This window comes from Coregonus clupeaformis, chromosome 18 (assembly GCF_020615455.1).
Source record: "Coregonus clupeaformis isolate EN_2021a chromosome 18, ASM2061545v1, whole genome shotgun sequence".
Classification (NCBI taxonomy): domain Eukaryota; kingdom Metazoa; phylum Chordata; class Actinopteri; order Salmoniformes; family Salmonidae; genus Coregonus; species Coregonus clupeaformis.
The window spans coordinates 57,375,804-57,399,604 of record NC_059209.1 but is presented as its reverse complement, the minus strand read 5'-3'; the positions used below and the strand labels follow the sequence as shown (position 1 = coordinate 57,399,604).

The window sequence follows — 23,801 nt, the reverse complement described above, 5'->3', positions numbered from 1 at the left end:
TGATATTTCACAGCGGTTTAGATGGTACAATGATTCTCTACACCCCTCAAATTCAACTCTGGACCTCGAAGCTAGTTCCACTGCATTTTTTCATTGTTCCCCTCTAATCAGGGACTGATTTAGACCTGGGACACCAGATGGGTGCAATTAATAAATCAGGTAGAACAGAAAACCAGCAGGCCCCGGACCTCGTAGGGTAAGAGTTGAATGCCCCTGCTCTACTGTCACGATCGTTATAAACAGCGGACCAAGTCGCAGCGTGATATGCGTACATCTTTTATTACGTACACACACGAACAAAACAACAAACCAAACGATACGTGAAGTCCTAGGTTAATACACCAAAACAAACCTTACGGAACAAGATCCCACAATAAACAGTGCCAAACAAGCTGCCTAAGTATGGTCCCCCCCCAATCAGTGTCACGGTTAACTAAGCCAGAACCCAGAAGCAGACCAGGACACGGTACGTGAGACAAAGGTGAGTGTTTATTACTAGAGTCCGAGTGAAGCTGAATAATCCAGGGAACAGAGCGGGTGGCGTGGATGGGTTGTTGAGGGTGCAGTGGTTGGTCCGGTACTGGCTCGGCAGCCGCCGACCATCAGGCAGAGGTTGGGTGAAGGTTCCGGGTGAGAGATGTTCATGGCTAACGATCCGGCAGGAACTGGATGTTGGGCCAGAGCCTAAGAAGGGTGATGATCAGGACCAGGTGTGCAGATTGCTGATGGGATGCAGGTGCGGAAAACCAGAGCGCTCCCCGGAGCGTTCCCGAACCCTCGGGAAACTGGAGAATACGAGCAGGAACACTAGTCACCAGACAGGACCCGACTCAGACAGCCGGGATCGTCACAATCAGAGACAACGAGAATCAGCTGCCTCTGATTGGGAACCACCCTGGCCAACATAGAAAACACGAACTAGAACAAAACATAGAAAATCACACATAGAAAATCCACACCCTGGCTCAACATATAAGAGTCCCCAGAGCCAGGGCGTGACATTACCCCCCCCACAAAGGCGCGGACTGCGACCGCGCCAACCAAACACAAGAGGGTAGGGGCCGGGTGGGCATTCCGCCTCGGAGGCGGATCCGGCTCCGGGCGTGACCACCACTCTCTCCTACCACCCCCGCAGCGCCCCCGGTCCGGTGTGGAGCAGCTGACCGGTGCCGGACCAGGCACTGGTAGAACAGGCACGGACCGTGCCGGACTGACGACGTGCACCACTGGCTTGGTGCGGGGAGCAGGCACGGGCCGGACCGGGCTGACGACGCGCACCACTGGCTTGGTGCGGGGAGCAGGAACGGGCCGGACCGGGCTGGCGACGCGCACCACTGGCTTGGTGCGGGGAGCAGGAACGGGCCGGACCGGGCTGGCGACGCGCACCACTGGCTTGGTGCGGGGAGCAGGAACGGGCCGGACCGGGCTGGCGACGCGCACCACTGGCTTGGTGCGGGGAGCAGGAACGGGCCGGACCGGGCTGGCGACGCGCACCACTGGCTTGGTGCGGGGAGCAGGAACGGGCCGGACCGGGCTGGCGACGCGCACCACTGGCTTGGTGCGGGGAGCAGGAACAGGCCGGACCGGGCTGGCGACGCGCACCACTGGCTTGGTGCGGGGAGTAGGAACAGGCCGGACCGGGCTGGCGACGCGCACCACAGGCTTAGTGCGGGGAGCAGGAACGGGCCTGACCGTACTGGGAACACACACCACTGGCCTTGTGCGGGAATCAGGAACGGGCCGGACTGGACTGGTGACACACACCACTTGCTTGGTGCGAGGAGTGGGACTGGGTTTCCTCATAAACCTCCGCTCCCTCTGCTGCCTACTCAGTTCCTCTCGCCGTGCCTCCACACTCTCCTTCTCCCTCGTGACCAGTGACCCCCGTAACCTAGCGGCCTCCTCTGCTAACCGGCTGAACCGCTCTATCGCGGCCTCCTGCTGCCTCGTCGTACAAGGCGTGAGCCCCCCCCTAAACATGTTTTGGGCTTGTCTCTCCCCCGTGCTCAGGGCCTCCATCCCTCTTGCCAGACTCTCACTCATCTCCTCCCAGGTCCATCCTCTCTCCTCGTCACGCTGCTTGATCCAGTCGAGGTGGGATCTTCTGTCACGATCGTTATAAACAGCGGACCAAGGCGCAGCGGGATATGCGTACATCTTTTATTACGTACACACACGAACAAAACAACAAACCAAACGATACGTGAAGTCCTAGGTTAATACACCAAAACAAACCTTACGGAACAAGATCCCACAATAAACAGTGCCAAACAAGCTGCCTAAGTATGGTCCCCAATCAGAGACAACGAGAATCAGCTGCCTCTGATTGGGAACCACCCTGGCCAACATAGAAAACACGAACTAGAACTAAACATAGAAAATCACACATAGAAAATCCACACCCTGGCTCAACATATAAGAGTCCCCAGAGCCAGGGCGTGACATCTACACTATACTTGCTTATAGTGTAGATGTCATCACATAAACTGAAATTAGGCAAACTATTAGAGTTTTAGCAAACAGGAAATGGCGGAGCAATTTCTGCATAGTGCTCAGTGTAACATGGGTGGTTCAGCACAACAGTTTAGTCCTGAAGAATGGCTGAGTGGACTACGGCAGTGTTTTGACAAGTAGGAGACCTGGGTTCACATCCACTTCCTCACGTGAATATCAGTGATGAAGGTCTGCTTCATACATGTTACCTGTGCTCTAACTTGCATAGCCCTAAATGTTTTGATTGTAACATTATTTATAAATGCCTGGCAACTGTAGCCTATAATTAGTGCCTAAGTCTACCCAAGGAAAATTATTAAATTCCCAGTGTCTTCTTTAAAATGTTAATCAAAATATTGACAGAAAATTCAATCCATATTTTTTATCAAACAATATTTATGCAATATATAATTTGCAATTAAAAAACATTTGATTATATGAGAGACACAATCTGCCAAAGCATTATTTTTTGTGTTTTGATGTGTGATGTGTTTTGACCGAAACACCAAAAAGTGTTTTCACAACAATCTCTTAAAAACACAATTATTCAGATTGAAGAGCCACTTTGGGTGTTTCAGAGTACTTCCATTCTGTTTTGAAAAACATTCAATGTATCATAACACTTGCATTGGGTTTACATTCAAACACCCTCCAAACACCAGATCTCAGCTAAGGTGCACTACTTTTCATGGTTTTACTACACAATGATGGTGTTTTGAGTCTTTCTATTTTAACAGCCTACTGGTTAATAGAGTAATCATTCCTGTACTACAGGAATCTGGCTCATATTTCACTATGACCTCTGTCCCATTCAGACTCAGCTGTAAGTAACTCTTCTGTTGTGCACCACATCTCTCTATTTTGCCTTTAATCGTGCTGTCTGTGTGAGTGTGTGTGTGGCTGGCTGTGAGGGCCATTGACAGGACCTGCTCTCTCTCTTCTGCTGGTCCCAGCCTGCTGGGTCACTTCCAACTGCTGTAATGTAATACTGCCCTGTGTTTCAGCAGGTCTCAACCATTTACCACATCATCTATTATAAAAGACCCTTTGGAAATGGTGGAATCCCAGCAGGGATAGAATTAATTTACTGCAGCCCCTATTTTAAGGGGAATTGAAGCAAAGTCAGCACGAGAGAGGGAGAGAGAGGTTTATATGCTATTATATGCTATGTAAGACTGTCAAAGTCAATAAAAATGTAATGAAAAGCTATTTGAAGATAGTGCCACATAAAGTGTTTTTGTGATTCATTGGTATCTTTTGGCACAGCTAATAATCATTTCACTCCAAAGCCTGAATGGACTGGGTAATTGACGGTTACAAACGTCCAGGCTCCTTTTAACGGAACTTAATCTCCCTTTTCTCTCTTTTTTTCACAAGCACACAGACAGAAGTAAAAGTATTAAGGACCCATGCTGGCAGTATATGGAGCAGTATACAAATTCATGTGTTCTTCCCTCATGCAGAGAAAGGAATATGTTGACAGGATGTCATACACACAGCAGATAGAACCTGTTACAAGGTGTCAGTATTAGTGATATGAAAAGATATGTTAGTGTCTTCTATAGACATCGTTTTGGATTAGGTTAATAACCATACCTTAATTCTGCATAATGTCATGCCATCGCAGAAGCATTTGAAAGCCAAGTCTTCAATACAGACACAGCTTTAACTGAGGTTTCACAGTAGCAATTAAACAAAAAGACCTTGCTTGGAATGACATTTTTCACTCTATAGGATTAAATTATGTCATGTGGGGTCCTCAATAAAGCAAAGAGCAGACAGTCCTCAATTATCTAAAGGCTGTGTGCCTTGGCTCCAAGGCCTTTCTAGTGCTGGTTCAGCTTGCTTAGCTGTCTAATTGAAATCAAACTGTAATGAAGTAAATGGCTATAACAGACAATTTCATGTTCATGTCTGGCTAAGGCAGTAAAGCCTTTCCCAGGCCTGTCTTAATTGGCCCAATTATCTCCTCTGACAGTATGATGGCTGTGTAATGAAAGGTTAAGGGCTTTATTGGGAGTAATGAACCCCTGCTGATCCTCTCTCTCCACCAGGGTTTCCATTTAATAACAATACTGAGGTCAGACACAGCTGCCCACTCACTAATAGAACTGAGCTTGTTTCTCTACCCTGAGCTGTGAACTCACTAACAGTAACAGATCCCCCAAAAAAAAAAAATGACGTAAATGTGCCCTTGAGCAAGGCACTTAACCCTAATTGCTCCTGTAAGTCGCTCTGGATAAGAGCGTCTGCTAAATGACTAAAATGTAAATGTAATCTATCCACTCAGTAATGGTGCGGATTCTAGAGCTATCCACTCAGTAATGGTGCTGATTCTGGTGCTATCCACTCTAGAGCTGTCCACTCAGTAATGATGCTGATTCTAGAGCTATCCACTCAATAATGGTGCTGATTCTAGAGATGTCCACACTAAAGCTGTCCACCCAGTAATGGTGCTGATTCTAGAGCTGTCCACCCAGTAGCAGTGCTGATTCTAGTGCTGTCTACTCAGTAATGGTGCTGATTCTGGAGCTGTCCACTCAGTAACGGTTCTGATTGTGGCGCTGTTTTTCTCCTTAGTGTGTAATGTACTGATATTACCCTGTGTTTGACTGGTGCTGGTCCTCTCTCTCTTTCTCTCAGGACACAGAGATCCTGAATACAGCTGTGCTGACGGGGAAGACTGTGGCTGTCCCGGTGAAGGTGGTGACCATCGGAGCGGACGGCATGGTCACTGACGTCTCAGAGGCAGTGGACTGTCGTTCCACAGATGAAGATGTGGTTAAGGTCAGTCAGTGGAGTCTAATCAGAAATAAGTTATTCGATTTATAGACAAAACAACTTTTTATTATCAAAATTATAATAATTGTTTTTCCACTGAAAAGGATATTACAGGTTAACATATGGTTTTCATATGGTCTGAAAAAAATGTGGTTAGAAAAAATGACAGCATGTTTGCACGAGGCTCATGCAATTGCTGTTTATTTACATGTTGTTATTATTTGAGTGTGCAGATGTCTTAATTGAATTCCAGTGACCATTGTCCAGTGACCTGTGTTTAGTGGTTTGATGGTGACTGATTGAGATTGAGTTTCCAGTGAGATGGGTTTCAGACATTTCATGGAAGGTGGAGCGTAATGAAGAATGGCCAAGTGCACTCAGTTGCATGGCCATTTATTGTTGTATTGACTGCTGGCACAGTCCAAGCCTGACTCATTGCCAGTTGCAAGAAGGGATAAAACTCAAGTACATTTTGAAACATTGATTTGTGTTTCATTTTGTCCGAATTCTTTTCAACCTTCTGGTGATGAAACGACTTTGGATATTGACTTCTGTGGTGTCTTTTTCTCAAAGTTTGCTGCTTGTGTTTATCTATAGTTTAATTATAATCTCAATGGCTATACACAGGCTGTAATGTGCCTTAGGATCAGTGCTTGACTTGGACTGAAATAGGTGCGGGTACTCATTTTGGGTGCTGGTACTGTTTACATTTAGATGCAGGAGATCCACAATACTTTTGAGCTAATATTCTATAAGAGGAACAGGAGTTCAAGCAGTATAACATTTGAGGTGCCGGTACTGAGCTCCGGTGAGCTCCTGCCCAAGTCAAGCACTGCTTAGGATTCTATTCAGGTTAGTCACTGACAGGTGACAAATGCTGGTAGCAGGCAAACATAATTGTTTCATTTGCACAGCAGTAAAGAGAGAACAATAAGGCATATACTGTAGGTGTGCCTGATTATGAAATAACTAAGACACTGGGAATCATTTATTTGGAGTGAATGAGATAAATCTGTGATGATTGACAACATACAGGCATTTGTACATTCTACATAACCGCTTGTGTTAAATCAATAAACAAATCCGTAACAGATAAGAAGATTCTCTATTTTTAGAGTATATATTTTCAGATTTAAGTCTCAAGACAGGATAAACAAACACTGAGCAAAAGAAAGCATTTGAAATGAAAACATCAATGACAGGTCGCTTGAGTTTTCTTTTCTGTGCCTCTCTCAAACCGAGGCTACACCGCACAAAACACAACACCAAACCCTGAACAGTATAGTGGGATTCAGGCAGAGCCTCCACATCAATGGCTCACTGCTGTTCTCTGAGAAATCATCCTTCTGACTCATAACAATGACTGGTAAATTATCCATGGAATGGCTAACTCTCCAAACCACCACCTGGAGTACAGAGACTTCAATCTGTCCACAGTCAGTTCCCATCATAACTGGCTGAGCTATCTATAGACAGGTCCATTATGTGCCAAAGACTCCGCCAGTTGATGTCTGTTTCACTTTCTTTGAACATGTCATGACGATGATTTCAGCCAAGGAGACAAAAACCTGGGCCATCCTAATAGCTCAGTATACACTAATGAGCTATAGTGAGGAAGTATATTTGGCCTTGTTTTTGCGCTAAACATCTTAAAGATGATTTTCTTAAAGTGTGTTAAGGAGGAAACTTTTTCTGTATCCTACTCTACCACATTAGCATTGTGTTATAGATAGAGAATGGAAGTCCCTCCACGCCAGAGTGAGTTTCAGAGAAAAGGGAACAACCTCAGATAAAGAGATTGCCGACACAGGATGTTTGTGCTTTGAGTAGAAATAACTATGTTTATTCTTGCATAAACCGGTTGGGTGAAGAAGACCTAGATTGTATCAGTTCATTTCTAATCATAGCCGTGGCACATGAGTGTAAACATTACTAATTCATGTAATTTGGGCCAGGGGAATTAAAGGCAGTTTTAAGTATATTTATAATTACACTGCATGCTTTTGAAAGGATACGTTATCTGACATGCTTTTCCCTTAACCCCCGCTAGAGAATAATGCTACTTAAACAAATCTGTGTTGACAGGTATAGGCAGACATTAGGCTCTGCCATAGTTTTTTTGTTGCATTCATATATTGTCAATTATTTATTTAGGTGCATGGCTTTGACAGGGCTTCAAAAGGACAAATGCAGCAAATGTACTAGGATGTGTAGAGTGCACTGTATGTGAGAGGCCCATACTCTCCCCTGGTCCCAGATCAGTTTGGTATCCCACTCTGTGTGGTGTTTGTGGGTTCGCTGAGGTTATTAGCCCCTCGTGTCGGTAGGTGAGTCACCTTCTCCAGGACGGGTTAGGCATTCCCACGCGTAGGGCTGTGGCGGTCACGAAATTTCGTCAGCCGGTGATTGTCAAGCAAATAACTGTCTGTCTCACGGTAATTTACCGTTAATTAACATAAACACATTTAGCATCTCCTGGCTTCCACACATAGCCTACAAGCCACTGATGCAGACCTTTAGAAAATCTCATTTTTAAAAACCTAATAAATCCATGTAATATAGCCTACACCTTCACAATAAATACATTATTTATTTTAGACAGGTCTAAAGAAGCATAATATGAAGAAAATGTAGTCTATTTCAGAAGAACAGAATAGCATACTCTGAGTTGTCCTTATGTTACAGTGAGAGAAAAAAGTATTTGATCCCCTGCTGATTTTGTACGTTTGCCCACTGACAAAGACATGATCAGTCTATAATTTTAATGGTAGGTTTATTTGAACAGTGAGAGACAGAATAACAACAACAAAATCCAGAAAAATGCATGTCAAAAATTTTATAAATTGATTTGCATTTTAATGAGGGAAATAAGTATTTGACCCCTCTGCAAAACATGAATTAGTACTTGGTGGCAAAACCCTTGTTGGCAATCACAGAGGTCAGACGTTTCTTGTAGTTGGCCACCAGGTTTGCACACATCTCAGGAGGGATTTTGTCCCACTCCTCTTTGCAGATCTTCTCCAAGTCATTAAGGTTTCGAGCCTGACGTTTGGCAACTCAAACCTTCAGCTCCCTCCACAGATTTTCTATGGGATTAAGGTCTGGAGACTGGCTAGGCCACTCCAGGACCTTAATGTGCTTCTTCTTGAGCCACTCCTTTGTTGCCTTGGCCGTGTGTTTTGGGTCATTGTCATGCTGGAATACCCATCCACGACCCATTTTCAATGCCCTGGCTGAGGGAAGGAGGTTCTCACCCAAGATTTGACGGTACATGGCCCTGTCCATCATCCCTTTGATGCGGTGAAGTTGTCCTGTCCCCTTAGCAGAAAAACACCCCCAAAGCATAATGTTTCCACCTCCATGTTTGATGGTGGGGATGGTGTTCTTGGGGTCATAGGCAGCATTCCTCCTCCTCCAAACACGGCGAGTTGAGTTGATGCCAAAGAGCTCGATTTTGGTCTCATCTGACCACAACACTTTCACCCAGTTCTCCTCTGAATCATTCAGATGTTCATTGGCAAACTTCAGACGGGCCTGTATATGTGCTTTCTTGAGCAGGGGGACCTTGCGGGCGCTGCAGGATTTCAGTCCTTCACAGCGTAGTGTGTTTCCAATTGTTTTCCTGGTGACTATGGTCCCAGCTGCCTTGAGATCATTGACAAGATCCTCCCGTGTAGTTCTGGGCTGATTCCTCACCGTTCTCATGATCATTGCAACTCCACGAGGTGAGATCTTGCATGGAGCCCCAGGCCGAGGGAGATTGACAGTTCTTTTGTGTTTCTTCCATTTGCAAATAATCGCACCATCTGTTGTCACCTTCTCACCAAGCTGCTTGGCGATGGTCTTGTAGCCCATTCCAGCCTTGTGTAGGTCTACAATCTTGTCCCTGACATCCTTGGAGAGCTCTTCGGTCTTGGCCATGGTGGAGAGTTTGGAATCTGATTGATTGATTGCTTCTGTGGACAGGTGTCTTTTATACAGGTAACAAGCTGAGATTAGGAGCACTCCCTTTAAGAGTGTGCTCCTAATCTCAGCTCGTTACCTGTATAAAAGACACCCGGGAGCCAGAAATCTTTCTGATTGAGAGGGGGTCAAATACTTATTTCCCTCATTAAAATGCAAATCAATTTATAACATTTTTGACATGCGTTTTTCTGGATTTTTGTGTTGTTATTCTGTCTCGCACTGTTCAAATAAACCTACCATTAAAATTATAGACTGATCATGTCTTTGTCAGTGGGCAAACGTACAAAATCAGCAGGGCATAAAATAATTTTTTCCCTCACTGTAGGTCCTGATCTGGCTATGCCAAATGGCTAGTTCATTTAGCAGACAAGATTTGCTTAGAATTCCATGGCATTATTTTATAGTATGAAGAATATAATTGAACAAATATAATTTTTTTCTCCAAACTATTTGAGGGAGTGCGCACATGCGGCTATTCTGTGTTGAGCGGTTAATAAAGAAATAGGTACTCCTATATGCTTAAATTAGAGTTATTAATGTAACTTTAGTTGTTCTACAAACGTTGGGCTATATGGCTGCATGATGCGACTGTCACGCTCTGACTCAGGGGACTCGTATATGTTGAGTCAGGGTGTGTATATTCCTTGTTGTATATATTCTATGTTGTATTCTAGTATGTATAGATCTATGTTGGCTGGTGTGGTTCCCAATCAGAGGCAGCTGTCGCTTGTTGTCTCTGATTGGGGACAATACTTAGGCAGCCTATTGGCACTGTCATGTTGTGGGATCTTGTTCCTGGTAAGGTTAGTTGTGTATCTACCTTAGGACTTCACGTTTCGTTTCCTTTGTTGTTTTGTCGTGTGTTTATAGTTCAATAAACATGTACGCATATCACGCTGCGCCTTGGTCTGACCCGTCATTCAACGAACGTGACAGAAGATCCCACCAAACGAGGACCAAGCAGCGTGCCCAGGCAGAGCGAATAGCCAGGTCACAGGTGGGAAATGTGTGGTCATGGGAAGAGATATTTGCGGGGAGAGGACCATGGGCTAAGGTAGATGCCCAGGCAGGAGAGGTGCAACAGCAACACGGAGGAGGCCGGTCGAGGAGGAAGCCCGAGAAGCAGCCCCAAGAAAATGTTTTGGGGGGGCACACGGGGTGGTTTGCGGAGCCTAGTGTCAGAGCAGAGCCAACTCCCCGTACTCACGCGAGGAAGCGTATGACTGGGCAGGCACCGTGTTATGCGGAGCTACGTACTGTGTCGCCAGTGCGCCGGCAAAGTCCTGTACGTCCTGTGCTTGCACCACGCACGTGCCGTGCGGAAGTAGGCATTCAGCCAGGACGGGTTGTGCCAGCTCTCCGCTCCAGACCTCCAGTCCGCCTCCACAGTCCGGCCCGGCCCGGCCTGTTCCTGCTCCTCGCACCAAGCCAGTGGTGCGCATCGCCAGTCTGGCCCGGCCTGTTCCTGCTCCTCGCACCAAGCCAGTGGTGCGTGTTCCCAGTCTGGCCCGGCCCGTTCCTGCTCCTCGCACCAAGCCAGTGGTGTGCGTTCCCAGTCCGGCCCGGCCTGTTCCTGCTCCTCGCACCAAGCCAGTGGTGCGCGTCACCAGTCCGGCCAGGCCTGTTCCTGCTCCTCGCACCAAGCCAGTGGTGCGCGTCGCCAGTCCGGCCCGGCCTGTTCCTGCTCCTCGCACCAAACTTGTGGTGCGTGTGTCCAGTCCGGCACGGCCCGTGCCCGTTCCACCGGTGGCTCCACTCCGGAGCAAGAGCAGTCCACTCCACCGGGGTCCAGTCCAGCTCCGGCCAGCGGTTCCACTCCGGAGCCAGAGCAGTCCGCTCCACCGGTGCCTGATCCAGCTCCGGTCAGCTGCTCCACTCCGGAGCCAGAACAGTCCGCTCCACCGGTGCCTGATCCAGCTCCGGTCAGCTGCTCCACTCCGGAGCCAGAGTAGACCGCTCCACCGGGGTCCAGTCCAGCTCCGGTCGGCGGCTCCAATCCGGAGCCAGAGCAGTCCGCTCCACCGGTGCCTGATCCAGCTCCGGTCAGCTGCTCCACTCCGGAGCCAGAACAGTCCGCTCCACCGGTGCCTGATCCAGCTCCGGTCAGCGGCTCCACTCCGGAGCCAGAGCAGACCGCTCCACCGGGGTCCAGTCCAGCTCCGGTCGGCTGCTCCAATCCGGAGCCAGAGCAGTCCGCTCCACCGGTGCCTGATCCAGCTCCGGTCAGCGGCTCCACTCCAGACCATGACGTCAGCCCCTCTCCAGGTTCGGGGTCTCCCTCACCAGGGTCCAGACAGGGCCTGGCGTATCGTGGGAGGAAGGAGAGGGGAAGCAGTGCGCCGAGGTCCAGACCAGACCAGGGGCGCAACAGGGAGGCGGAGAGTAAGAGGTCGTCACGCCCGGAGCCGGATCCGCCTCCGAGGCGGAATGCCCACCCGGCCCCTACCCTGTTATGTTTATGTTGTGCAACAGCGACTCTAATGATGATTTGAAAATAGTTGCTTGAAAGGCAAGAGCTCTGCTTTGTTTTTTTGCGCAGACTGTACACTCTTCATTAGTCTCTCATTCAATTTGAAAAAATCCATGCCTTTTGCCGCCAGTGGCCGTTGTGCCCTTGGCCTGGAGTGCTGCGTTGTGCCCTTCTCCCTGAGTGCTGTGAGCTCCTAAGCACATCTCACTCACATGGCTCTCCATCACGTGATCGGGTCTTTCTCACAGGCTACAAGTGAAGACAGACACATCGGGGACGCAACTGCACGCGTCCTTATCCAATTCAGAGGTTCATATTGAAAGTATTGGAAGAAATGTCCACATTTACTTTTCGTCAGCCAACAAGATGAGTAGGCCTAACAAACAGCAAAAGCACTAGCCTATGTCAATCTACTATCCCCCATAGTACGAAAGTTGATCTATTCTATTCTGTGCAAGAAATAAGTATTCCAAACATAGTCTGGGACAGTTGTGGGATGCAATAGATCCCAAATTAATACAACCACTAGCATCAAAAAAAACTTTTTTACGCAATGTGGCTGACGCAACAGATCAGAACATTTAGCTTAAAATGTTGATAAACTATTAGGCTATTTCTTCACATTATAAGCACAGCAGTGCGCACATGGCAGTAGGCTATAAGTGCAAATGTTCCATTAGCGGGAAAACACCAAATGCGATTATGCATGTAATGCTTTTATTATAAAGGTGCATTTTTATGGTGAAGATTATTTTCCCCAAACTTGAAACTCACTCTCTGCTTATGTATGCCAGTTAGTCTCTAAACCGCTTGTAAAGTGGATTAATGTGCTTAATTTTAAGAAGTTATTTGGCCACTTTAGTTGTGATACAGACCTTATCAAAACATATAAGCCTATGGGCTAGGCTACATGAGGTGTGCGACTATGATTAGAAAAAGTCGCAAAAAAAGGCTGTTTCTTGTGCTGGGCATCATTCACAAGTGATCATATGTGACCGACCGGCTCAAATCGGTCTTATGTAGCAAAATTTGAAATGGTGTTTTTTACATTGGATAAAAGTAGACTCAGAGCTATAAAATTGTATATCATACACTACAATTGAGGAACAATGGGAAAGTAATTCTGCTTTGAAAGTTGATAAACTTGTAGGGCCCTAACCTCACTTTTGAGAAAATGGCCTTTGAATGTTTTGGTACTACTACTGGAGAGCCCTTCTTTGTCTACACCCATTCAGCATCGTTCACACCCTCTTAAGCTTTAGCCCTACCCATCTCTTTAAGGGTTGATCTGAGCATTCTGTCCTAACAACAGCAGTCAAGTACCCAAGCTAACTGGCTAACATTGGCTAGCTTGCTAGCTACTTCCAGACACAAATGAGAGAACAGCTCACTAACCGTTTACTCACCCTGGCAGAGCTGGTTAGGCTGTTTGTATGTTATCCAGAGCGTTGGTGACGGCAACTGTGCTGCTGGCAACAATTTACGCTTTTTTGCCAACGTTTACTGACACCAGCCATATTCAACAGGTGTTGAGCGTTCGTAAATTTGTCAGTTATTCTGCGCTCTGGCACACTCAGACGAGACTGCTTTGAAATCAGAGTAGATAGCCAGAGTGTCTTTTGGAGTCTTTTGTTAAAAAGACATCTAGCTAGCTAAACAATGAACCATAATCCCAACTCATGACGTTACTACCCTGCATGAATCTGCAGTAACTAACCAACCAGGTTCAATGTTACTTGCATATTGGAGTCTTTTGTTAAGACATGTAGCTAGCTAGCTAAACAATGAACCATCATCCCAACTCATGACGTTACTACCCTGCATAAATCTGCAGGTAGCTAACCAACCAGGTTCAATGTTAACAGTACTTGCATAATGGAGTCTTTTGTTAAAACATGTAGCTAGCTAGCTAAACAATGCACCATAACCCCAACTCATGACATTACTACCCTGCATGAATCTGCAGGTAGCTAACCAACCAGGTTCAAATTAGAAACGTGTAATATATGAAAATGTAGCCAGCTAGACTATCTTACCCGTATACATGGACGGACGCTTCTCACTGTCACGGATGCCATGGTTGCCCTTAGTTTGAAGATGCAATCTGGAGACAGATGTTTTCTTCATCTCCTTAGCTATCATACTCTAATTCCACTGATTTCAAAACTCGGTCCTCCAGAAAGTGGAGAGCAACACTTATGCAGTTGTACTATACAATATATTTTTAAAAAAGCCACGTTAGACAGGATTACCTACACATACTGACCAGCTCAAATAGACAGAAGCGTGCAACATGGCAGACCAATCCAAACTAATCTCTCCGCATGTCCAGCCCACTCATTATCTCAGCCAATCATGGCTAGCGGGAAAGTTGCTGTCTTTTTCTGTGGCTAAACGAACTAGGCTCGTAATTTAACAATTTTTATTCGTATTTACAGATGGCATCAAGTTTGTTATTAAGGCACATGAAAGTTAAGGCACATTTAGATTTTTTGTTTTGTTTTGTTTACGTTCAAATGGCTCTCCTATCATATGCCTAGTTTCCTGAAACGAGTCACATATTGTCATGCCCTGACTCAGGGGACTCTTATTTGTTGAGTCAGGGTGTGATTTTCTATGTGGTGTATATCTATGTTTATGTTCTAGTATGTGTAGTTCTATGTTGGCCGGTGTGGTTCCCAATCAGAGGCAGCTGTCACTCGTTGTCTCTGATTGGGGATCATACTTAGGCAGCCTATTGGCACTCGTTAAGTTGTGGGATCTTGTTCATTTTTTTACATTTTACATTTTAGTCATTTAGTAGACGCTCTTATCCAGAGCGACTTACAGTTAGTCACATTATTATTATACTTTTAATTTTTTCATACCCCCTGTGGGAATCGAACCCACAACCCTGGCGTTGCAAACGCCATGCTCTATCAACTGAGCTACATCCCTGCCGGCCATTCCCTCCCCTACCCTGGACGACGCTGGGCCAATTGCGCGCCGCCCCATGGGTCTCCCGGTCGCGGCCGGCTACGACAGAGCCTCCGTGTGAGGTTTGTTGTGTGTACCTTAGGACGTCACGTATCGTTGGTTTATTGTTTTGTCGTTGTGTTTATTCGTTTAATAAACATGTATGCATATCACGCTGCGCCTTGGTCTGACCCGTCTATGAACGAACGTGACACATATATATAATTCACAAGTGATAGGCTAATATTGTCACCCATCAGACTATTCTTGATTTAATCTTGATTTAGAATGGACCATTATCATGCACCTGTATCGAAACAGGGGCAGCGGGAAAAAATACATGTCATCTTTGCACTTAAATAGCAAATGAGTGAGACTCCTGAGTGGTGCAGTGGTCTAAGGCACTGCATCGCAGTGCTAACTGTGCCACTAGAGATCCTGGTTCGAATCCAGGCTCTGTCGCAGCCGGCCGTGACCGGGAGACTCATGGGCGGCACACAATTGGCCCAGCGTCGTCTAGGGTAGGGGAGGGAATGGCCGGCAGGGATGTAGCTCAGTTGATAGAGCATGACGTTTGCAACGCCAGGGTTGTGGGTTCGATTCCCACGGGGGGCCAGTATAAAAAAAATATGTAATCACTAACTGTAAGTCGCTCTGGATAAGAGCGTCTGCTAAATGACTAAAATGTAATGTAAATTAATGGAGGACGCTTTTCCTGTGGTTCAATTTCATGCCAGCAATGTAGGCTATACTCTTGTTGTAAAGATAAACAATGTGCTTAATATTAGGAACGTTGAGAAATAAATATAGTAGGCATAGCCTATAGAAAGCTGATGGGATCCTCCTCTTTTTAGTAGAGGCCATCAATCTGTTTTCTCGCGCAATTGCATAGCCTATAGAAATGTTGTGCAACATGAGCTCATGGGCTCTCATGAAGTGTTTGATTAGATTTTCGAACACATTTGCATTGATGTCAGAGTGATTCGAGGGACAATAGAGTGTTAAGTACCAGGCAGTTAGCAAGTTTGATAGGCTATTAATGACCATCAGCATCATCAGAGCTTGGAGAAGCCTAATTACAGTGACTAAACGGTCACGTGGAATTTGACTGCCTTCATGACTCGTGACCTCCGGTGTGGCGGTAATACGGTCACCGCAACAGCCCTACCCACACGTTCTGCTCTGCTCTAACTCTTGACTCGTTTAGACTCTGTGCATTACTGTGCCTTCATCATTAATTTTTAGGTTATGTGTGTCGCAGGGCCCTCTCAGCCAGCTTCTGACATCACTCATTGAAGATAGTGGTGGGAGAATGATTGCTCACATTCAATCACTGTTGCCACTCTGCTAGACCTAGCTTCAATACAAACCTCCCATGTAGGTTTGAATATTTTTAGGGTTGAAGTAACTGACTCAGGGAGCATGAACTCTTGTACCTCACCATGCACACTAGCATTTGAATTAGATGGTGAGAGCAAGGGAGATTACATTTTCATCACAAATACAGCCCCCTTTAGCAGGCTGCTGTGATTGATCTAACTTAATTGCTGTAACTATCCTTTGTTCATTCTTTGGCTTCACAATCATGTATGTGATATTTATGTGGAATTATTTTCTCCTCCTGCTTGAAATTGCTTAGATTAACCCTTTGTTGAACTAGCTAGTCAACCCCGTGCTCCAAACGTGTTATGTCTTAATCCATATCTCTGTAATCCATAAAGCTACAAACTATAGGTTGAGTCAGTGTAGAAGGATTATGATAGCTGGGATCTAGGGTAATTCTCCTCTCCCAACTCCACTGAGCCCTGCTGTCACGACAGGAACCACTGCACTCAGGATAAATGATAGCTGTATAGACCAGTTCTCAGGAAAGCAACATCATCACGCATTCTTGTTTTCTCCTTCTCTGATCGTTGTAGCTTTATAGATACAAATGTTGGGGACATTCTACATTTAACACAATAACTCTGGTCCTCTGTAGCTCAATTGGTAGAGCATGGCGCTTGTAACGCCAGGGTAGTGGGTTCGATCCACGGGACCACCCATATGTAAAAATAAATAAATGTATGCACACATGACCAGGGAGGGGGCGTGGGAGGATTCAGCAGGTTTGCATTTATTGGGATGACTCATGTACTGGAGGCAGCTCTGCAGGGTAGTCACTAGCTGGCACAGCCACAAAGTCATAAAATCTGATTTTAAACCTAACCTTAACCACACTGCTAACCTTATGCCTAACCCTTAAATTAAGACCAAATGAATTGTTACAATATATGGCCAATTTTGACTTTGCTGCTGGCCCATCTAGTGGAAATTGCTCAGCTCTGCCTCCAGGACAAGATTCAACCTAATAGACGTCAACCTGCGAGGATTCAAGTGTTCCCCCTAGGCAACATTACGGTGCTGATGTGAGTGGCATGGCTGACCAACCTGGTCTGAGAGCAAAACGTATGATATTTTACTAAAGTCTGTGCCACTCCATTTAGTATGATATGTTCCTTTACCTTAGGATACATTACATTGGCATACCAATGTAATAGCGGTTGTACAATATAATATGAATTGTAGGACGTATAGTATCCTACATCTTAATCGCACCAGTTTGCTTTGACCCATTTAGTATGATATATTACGTTCGACTGCTTTAGTATGACCAACCACCCTCCTTTTGTTTTTGCCTTAAGTGACCTGCTCTCATACCAAACGTTTGAATGTCCTGGATTTACGTAGGCCAATGTAATGTTACCTGACATAAAGTAACATCATACTAAATGGAGTGGCACCGATTTTAGTACATTATAATGTGTTTTGCTCTGAGACCAGGCTGGGCTGATGGGTGCCGTGGGCCGTGGGCTGCTTAATTGGTTCTGTCAAGCCAACTCTATATTCATCACCTAGGCCTGCACACCTTCATGCTCTCCAGTCCCATCCCTCATATCTGCCACTGATTGTATCTGTTGGGCGAGTCATTAATTTCCTGGGCTTGATCTTGAGACAGCCTTAATGTCCTCTGTAAGTATTCTCCCGTTAGCTGCCTAATGTGTCTGATTAATGCGCCTCTTGATCCTCCTGGACGTTTATGATACCTTGAGGGATGAGTTTGACAGAGACTGTATAACTCACAGTGAAGCGGTCGCTCCACTCCAGTCCTCTATACAATACCAGCCTTCCCCAGTCTGCCTACTGAGGAGGAAGGTGAGTGTCTATGTTAAAGTATTGATTGTGAGTTAAGCTGGCCGATAATGTGCCACTGGGGGCCAGTGTTAGCCCATCAGTGTAATGTGTTAGGATGGCTGGACTTCATCTGCCATGTCCTCCATAATTGTTTCTGCTCAGATTATTGTGAGTGGATTAGAGAAGCGCAAGCAGGCAGTTCATTTGGCTGTCAGGTGCCATAGTGTTGTATGTTAATCAACCCAAGCACTCAGACACACTGTCAGACCATGTTGCTTTCCTCAACACTCAGTCCTGACAGATGTAGGTGTAATATAATATCTTAGACAGTGATTATCTTTGCGGCGACAGCACTGCTGTGAATCAAAAACAGTGTTGCATTGTGGTGGCCACACCTGAACGCTTTGGAGCTGTGACCGTGTTTGATGAAAAACATGGATGGATGGTACTTGAAGAAATGTTGCTGAGTGCCATTTTGTTTACCAGTAATGTCACTACCATATACCATCAATGATCACTGTTAAGTCATTTTGGGTATTTCCAATCTGAATGTGATGGGCTGTGCCGACCTGTTGTAGTTCCAACTCTAGGAAAAGTGGCTTTTACATTGTTCTGTCAAAGATAGGGTTGCAAAGGGAGGGTATATTACTGAAAACGTTCTAAGTTTACCAGTAAACTACCAGATCTTCAATGATCTTTCAAGGATTTTGTGTAGTCTATCACAAGACATCTAGTGGCCCTTTTGGGTACTTCAGATGATCACAGGTGTCTATAATAATCCCTGGCCCTCTGTCTGGCCTTATCACATTAAATAATTGAATAATATGATAGAATGACAAAGCTGTAAAACATTATCCTAAATATAAACCATCAACTTAGTGAATACCATTGATGTGTAATATGAGGGTTTCAGCATGAAATATCCTTGATATATTTTTACAAACTTGTATTTATTTATTTTACTATGTCAAACGTTTATTTTTTTTAATGTGTTGGTGTCAAACTGGTGGCAGTTGTGAAAAAAACTAAATAGTTGGAAGAGTTAATTGAAAATAATGCCACTGTTGATTAGATGCTTTTTTCATTAATTAGGCAATTTTCTCTTGGACCATATGGTCTATCTATTAAAACTCATGGACAATATTGACACAGATATAATAAATGAATACTACATATGAATACAATTGTTAAAAAACGTATTCAAGTATAAATTGCCAAAGTTAAGATAGATTGCCATAGGTTTTCTGTTACTTACCAAATTACTGAAGATTCCGTTAACTTTGGTAAATTACCGGTAGTTTGCAACCCTTGTCAAAGACACTTTACTCTCTATAGACTGAGAGAGAGAAAGAGAGAGGAGGAAGCAAACAATAGAGCCTGATAAGAAGTGAGGACTCCTTTTTCAGTCCAAAGACAGACTTACACTGGCAGCTAGCCTAGCGGTTAAGAGCATTGGGCCAGTATCCAAAAGGTTGCTGCTTCGAATTCTGACCGTACTAGGTGAAAAATCTGTCAAACTTCTTCCATTTAAGAATGATGGAGACCACTGCGCCTGAGTGGCACTAGAGATCCTGGTTCGAATCAAGGCTCTGTCGCAGCCGGCCGCGACCGGGAGACTCATGGGCGGCGCGCAATTGGCCCAGCGTCGTCCAGGGTAGGGGAGGGAATGGCCGGCAGGGATGTAGCTCAGTTGATAGAGCATGGCGTTTGCAACGGCAGGGTTGTGGGTTCGATTCCCACGGGGGCCAGTATAAAAAATATGTATTCACTAACTGTAAGTCGCTCTGGATAAGAGCGTCGACTAAAATGTAAAATGTAAAAAACTGTGTTCTTGGGGACCTTCAATGCTGCAGAAATGTTTTGGTACCCTTCCCCAGATCTGTGCCTCGACACAATCCTGTCTCGGAGCTCTACGGACAATTCCTTCAACCTCATGGCTTGGGTTTTGCTCTGACATGCGCTGTCAACTGTGGGACCTTATATAGACAGGTGTGTGCCTTTCCAAATCATGTCCAATCAAGTTGTAGAAACATCTCAAGGATGATCAATGGAAACAGGATGCACCTGAGTTCAATTTCGAGTCTCATAGCAAAGGTTCTGAAAACTTATGTAAAGGTATTTCTGTGTTTAATTTTTAATACATTTGCAAAAATGTCTACACAACTGTTTTCACTTTGTCATTATGGGGAATTGTGTGTAGATAGCTGAGAATTGTTATTAATTTAATCCATTTTAGAATAAGGTTGTAACGTAACAAAATGTGGAAAAAGTCAAGGGGTCTGAATACTTTCCGAAGGCACTGTATTTCACAGCGGTTTAGATGGTACGATGGTTCTCTACACTATAGTAGCTTATTTTGTCACATAAACTGAAATTTGGTGAACTATTAGAGTTTTAGCAACCAGGAAATGGTGGAGCAATTTCTGCATAGTGCAACTTTAAGCTAGAAATATCATAATTTTTTCTGCATGGGCTGCGTCTCAATCCAACGCATCCGCTGATATCGGCCTTCCGCATCTGCGGTGAAAGGTGGCAGAGCTACAGCTGTGTTCGTCAGACAATGAGAAAATATCTGTAGCGTTCGAACAGTTTGGGCTACACACTAATATGACCCCTCTATGGAAAGGTGAGTCTCTCACGAACACGTACATGTTTTGCTCTAGGATGCCCACAAGCCTCACAAGACTAGCCTGGTACCAGTTTAAGCTCTGACAGAGAAAAATCTGCTCAAATGGATCAGAGTTCTAAAGAACTTTATTAAAAAGCAGTAGCAATAGCAATTCTGCCTGTCTTTATAATAAAACCATGCCATTGTCATCATCATCATTATCTTCATTATTCCTGTAATCTTAAATCATTGTAGTCATAACTAGGGGTTCAAGCAGCGAAGCTGGGTGAAACCCTATTGTATTCGTTGCCGTTCTTATTATTCTTCTTCCGTAAGGGAAAATTCACATGTAAATTCCAGAGAGATGATAAGAATTACAAAATGTTGACTTTGCAAAAAGGTAAAAGGCCAAGGGCCACACCCTCTCAAGCTATGCCATGTCAATTGGCCACATGGTGGCGCTATAACAAGCAATTCAAGATGACAATTTTGAAAAGTCACGCCCCTCAGCCCGTGAGACCTAGAGTCCTGAAATTCGGGACATAGGTCTCTCCTCACATGGATTTTTCTTCCTCAAGGACCCGCCATGATGGATTTTCCGCCATTTTGAATTTTAATATGAAACTTGATATGTGGCATCTATGGACCAAGGCTTCTCAACGCAATATTTTACAGGCTAGTAGCTCAAACAACATGGCCGCTACTGACCAAAAAACTCTCACGTGGGTATGGTCTGGCACATATAAATCAGACATGGATACTTGTATTGTAACAAAACATGATGCATATGTTCCAAACACTGTCAAGACTGAACAAATGCAAGCACATTTAGATCAGCCACACGATGGTGCTATAATGGGCACATATTTATATATTTTGATCTGTTTGAGTGATGAAATTTAGCACACATGCTCATAGATGTAAGTCTAGCCAACCTGTAGAGTATGGTTCTCTTTGGCCGTGGTAGCTGTGTACATGAAGGTAGGGGTAAAGTGACTAGGCAATAGGATAGATAATAGACAGTAGCAGCAGCTTGTGTGTGAGTGTGTGTGTGTGTGGTGTCAGTATGCATGTGTGTATGTGTTATGTGTGTATGTGCGTATGTATTGTGTATTTGTGTGTTGGGGTGTCAGTGTAAGTATGTGTGTGTGTGTGTGTGGGTAGAGTCCAGTGTAAGAGGACTCAATGCAGGTAGTCCGGGTAGCCATTTTATTAGCTGTTTAGTAATCTTGTTTAGCAGTCTTATGACGCTGTTCAGGGTCCTGTTGGTTTCAGACTTGGTGCACTGGTACCGCTTGCCGTGTGGTAGCAGAGAGAACAGTCTATGGCCCTCAAACTCAACTCTGGACCTTGAAGCCAGTTCCACTGCTTTTTAAAATTGTTCCTCTCTAATCAGGGACTGATTCACACCGGGACAGCAGGTGGGTGCAATTAATGATCAGATAGAACAGAAAACCAGCAGGCTCCAGACACCGTAGGGTAAGAGTTGAATACCCATGGTCAATAGCTTGGGTGGTTGGAGTCTTTGACAATATTCTTGGGCCTTCCTCTAACACAGCCTGGTATAGAGGTCCTGGATGGCAGGGAGCTCGGCCCCAGTGATGTACTGGGCCGTACTCACCACTCTCTGTGGCGCCTTGCAGTCGGGTGCCTTTGCATTTGCATTTGCCATACCAAGTGGTGATGCAGCCAGTCTAGATGCTGTCAATGTTGCAGCTGTAAAACGTTTTGAGGATCTGAGGGCCCATGCCAAATCTTTTCAGCCTCCCGAGGGAGAAGAGGCGCTGTCGTGCCCACTTCACAACTGTGTGGGTGTGTGTGGACCATGTTAATTCCTTAGTGATGTGGACACTAAGGAACCTGAAGCTCTCGACCCACTCCACTTCAGCCCCATCAATGTGGATGGGGGCGTGCTCGCCTCTCCGTTTCCTGTAGTCTTCGATCAGCTCCTTTGTCTTCCTGACGTTAAGGGAGAGATTGTGTCCTGGCACCACACTGCCAGGTCTCTGACCTTCTCCCTATAGACTGCCTCATCGTTGTCGATGATCAGTCCTACCACCGTCGTGTCATCAGCAAACTTGATGATGGTGTTTTTATTTGTCACATGCGCCAAATACAACAGGTGTAGACCCTACAGTGAAATGCTTAATTACAAGCCCTTAACCAACAATGCAGTTTTAAGAAAGAATACCCCAAAAAATCACAAGAAAATACAATATAGAATAATACGAAATAAAAATAACAAATAATTAAAGAGCAGCAGTAAAAATAACAATAGCGAGGCTATATACAGGGGGTACCAGTACCGAGTCAATGTGCGGGGTACCGGTTAGTCAAGGTAATTGAGGTAATATGTACATGTAGGTAGAGTTATTAAAGTGACTATGCATAGATAATAAACAGACTAGCACCCAGACTATTTGCAATGCAAATAGTCTGGGTAGCCATTTTATTAGATGTTCAGGAGTCTTATGGCTTGGGGGTAGAAGCTGTTTAGAAGCCTCTTGGACCTAGACTTGGCGCTCCGGTACCGCTTGCCGTGCGGTAGCAGAGAGAACAGTCTATGACTAGGGTGGCTGGAGTCTTTGACAATTTTTAGCGCCTTCCTCTGACACCGCCTGGTATAGAGGTCCTGGATGGCAGGAAGCTTGGCCCCAGTAATGTACTGGGCCGTACGCACTACCCTCTGTAGTGCCTCGTGGTTGGAGGCCGAGCACTTGCCATACCAGGCAATGATGCAACCAGTCAGGATGCTCTCGATGGTGCAGCTGTAGAACCTTTTGAGGATCTGAGAACCCATGCCAAATCTTTTCAGACTCCTTAGGGAGAATAGGTTTTGTCGTGCCCTCTTTACGACTGTCTTGGTGTGCTTGGACCATGTTAGTTTGTTGGTGATGTGGACACCAAGGAACTTGAAGCTCTCAACCTGCTCCACTACAGACCCGTCGATGAGAATGGGGGCGTGCTCGGTCCTCTGTCTTGATCACGTTGAGGGAGAGGTTGTTGTCCTGGCACCACACGGCCAGGTCTCTGACCTCCTCCCTATAGGCTGTCTTGTCGTTGTCGGTGATCAGGCCTACGACTGTTGTGTCATCGGCAAACTTAATGATGGTGTTGGAGTCGTGCCTGGCCATGCAGTCATGGGTGGACAGGGAGTACAGGAGGGGACTGAGCACACACCCCTGAGGGGCCCCCGTGTTGATGGTCAGCGTGGCGAATGTGTTGTTCCTAGGGGTGTAACGGTTCACCAAACCAATGGTTCGGTACATATTGCGGTTTTGGGGTTTCAGTTTCGGTACAGTGGGAAAATTCTCAATGTCATTTATAATATTCAGCATTCAAAATGTTCCTTGC

At 45.5% G+C, this 23,801-nt stretch overlaps 1 protein-coding gene across 1 annotated transcript in view; it reads left to right on the top strand.

The window, feature by feature from the left end:
- The window catches only part of LOC121550729 (transmembrane protein 132C-like), a 120,664-nt gene that overhangs the window by 65,097 nt on the left and 31,766 nt on the right, over nt 1–23,801 (top strand). The window contains exon 3 of the mRNA XM_041863082.1: nt 5,137–5,280. Within this exon, the coding sequence (XP_041719016.1) occupies nt 5,137–5,280 (144 nt within the window). The remainder of the gene's footprint in view (nt 1–5,136; nt 5,281–23,801) is intronic.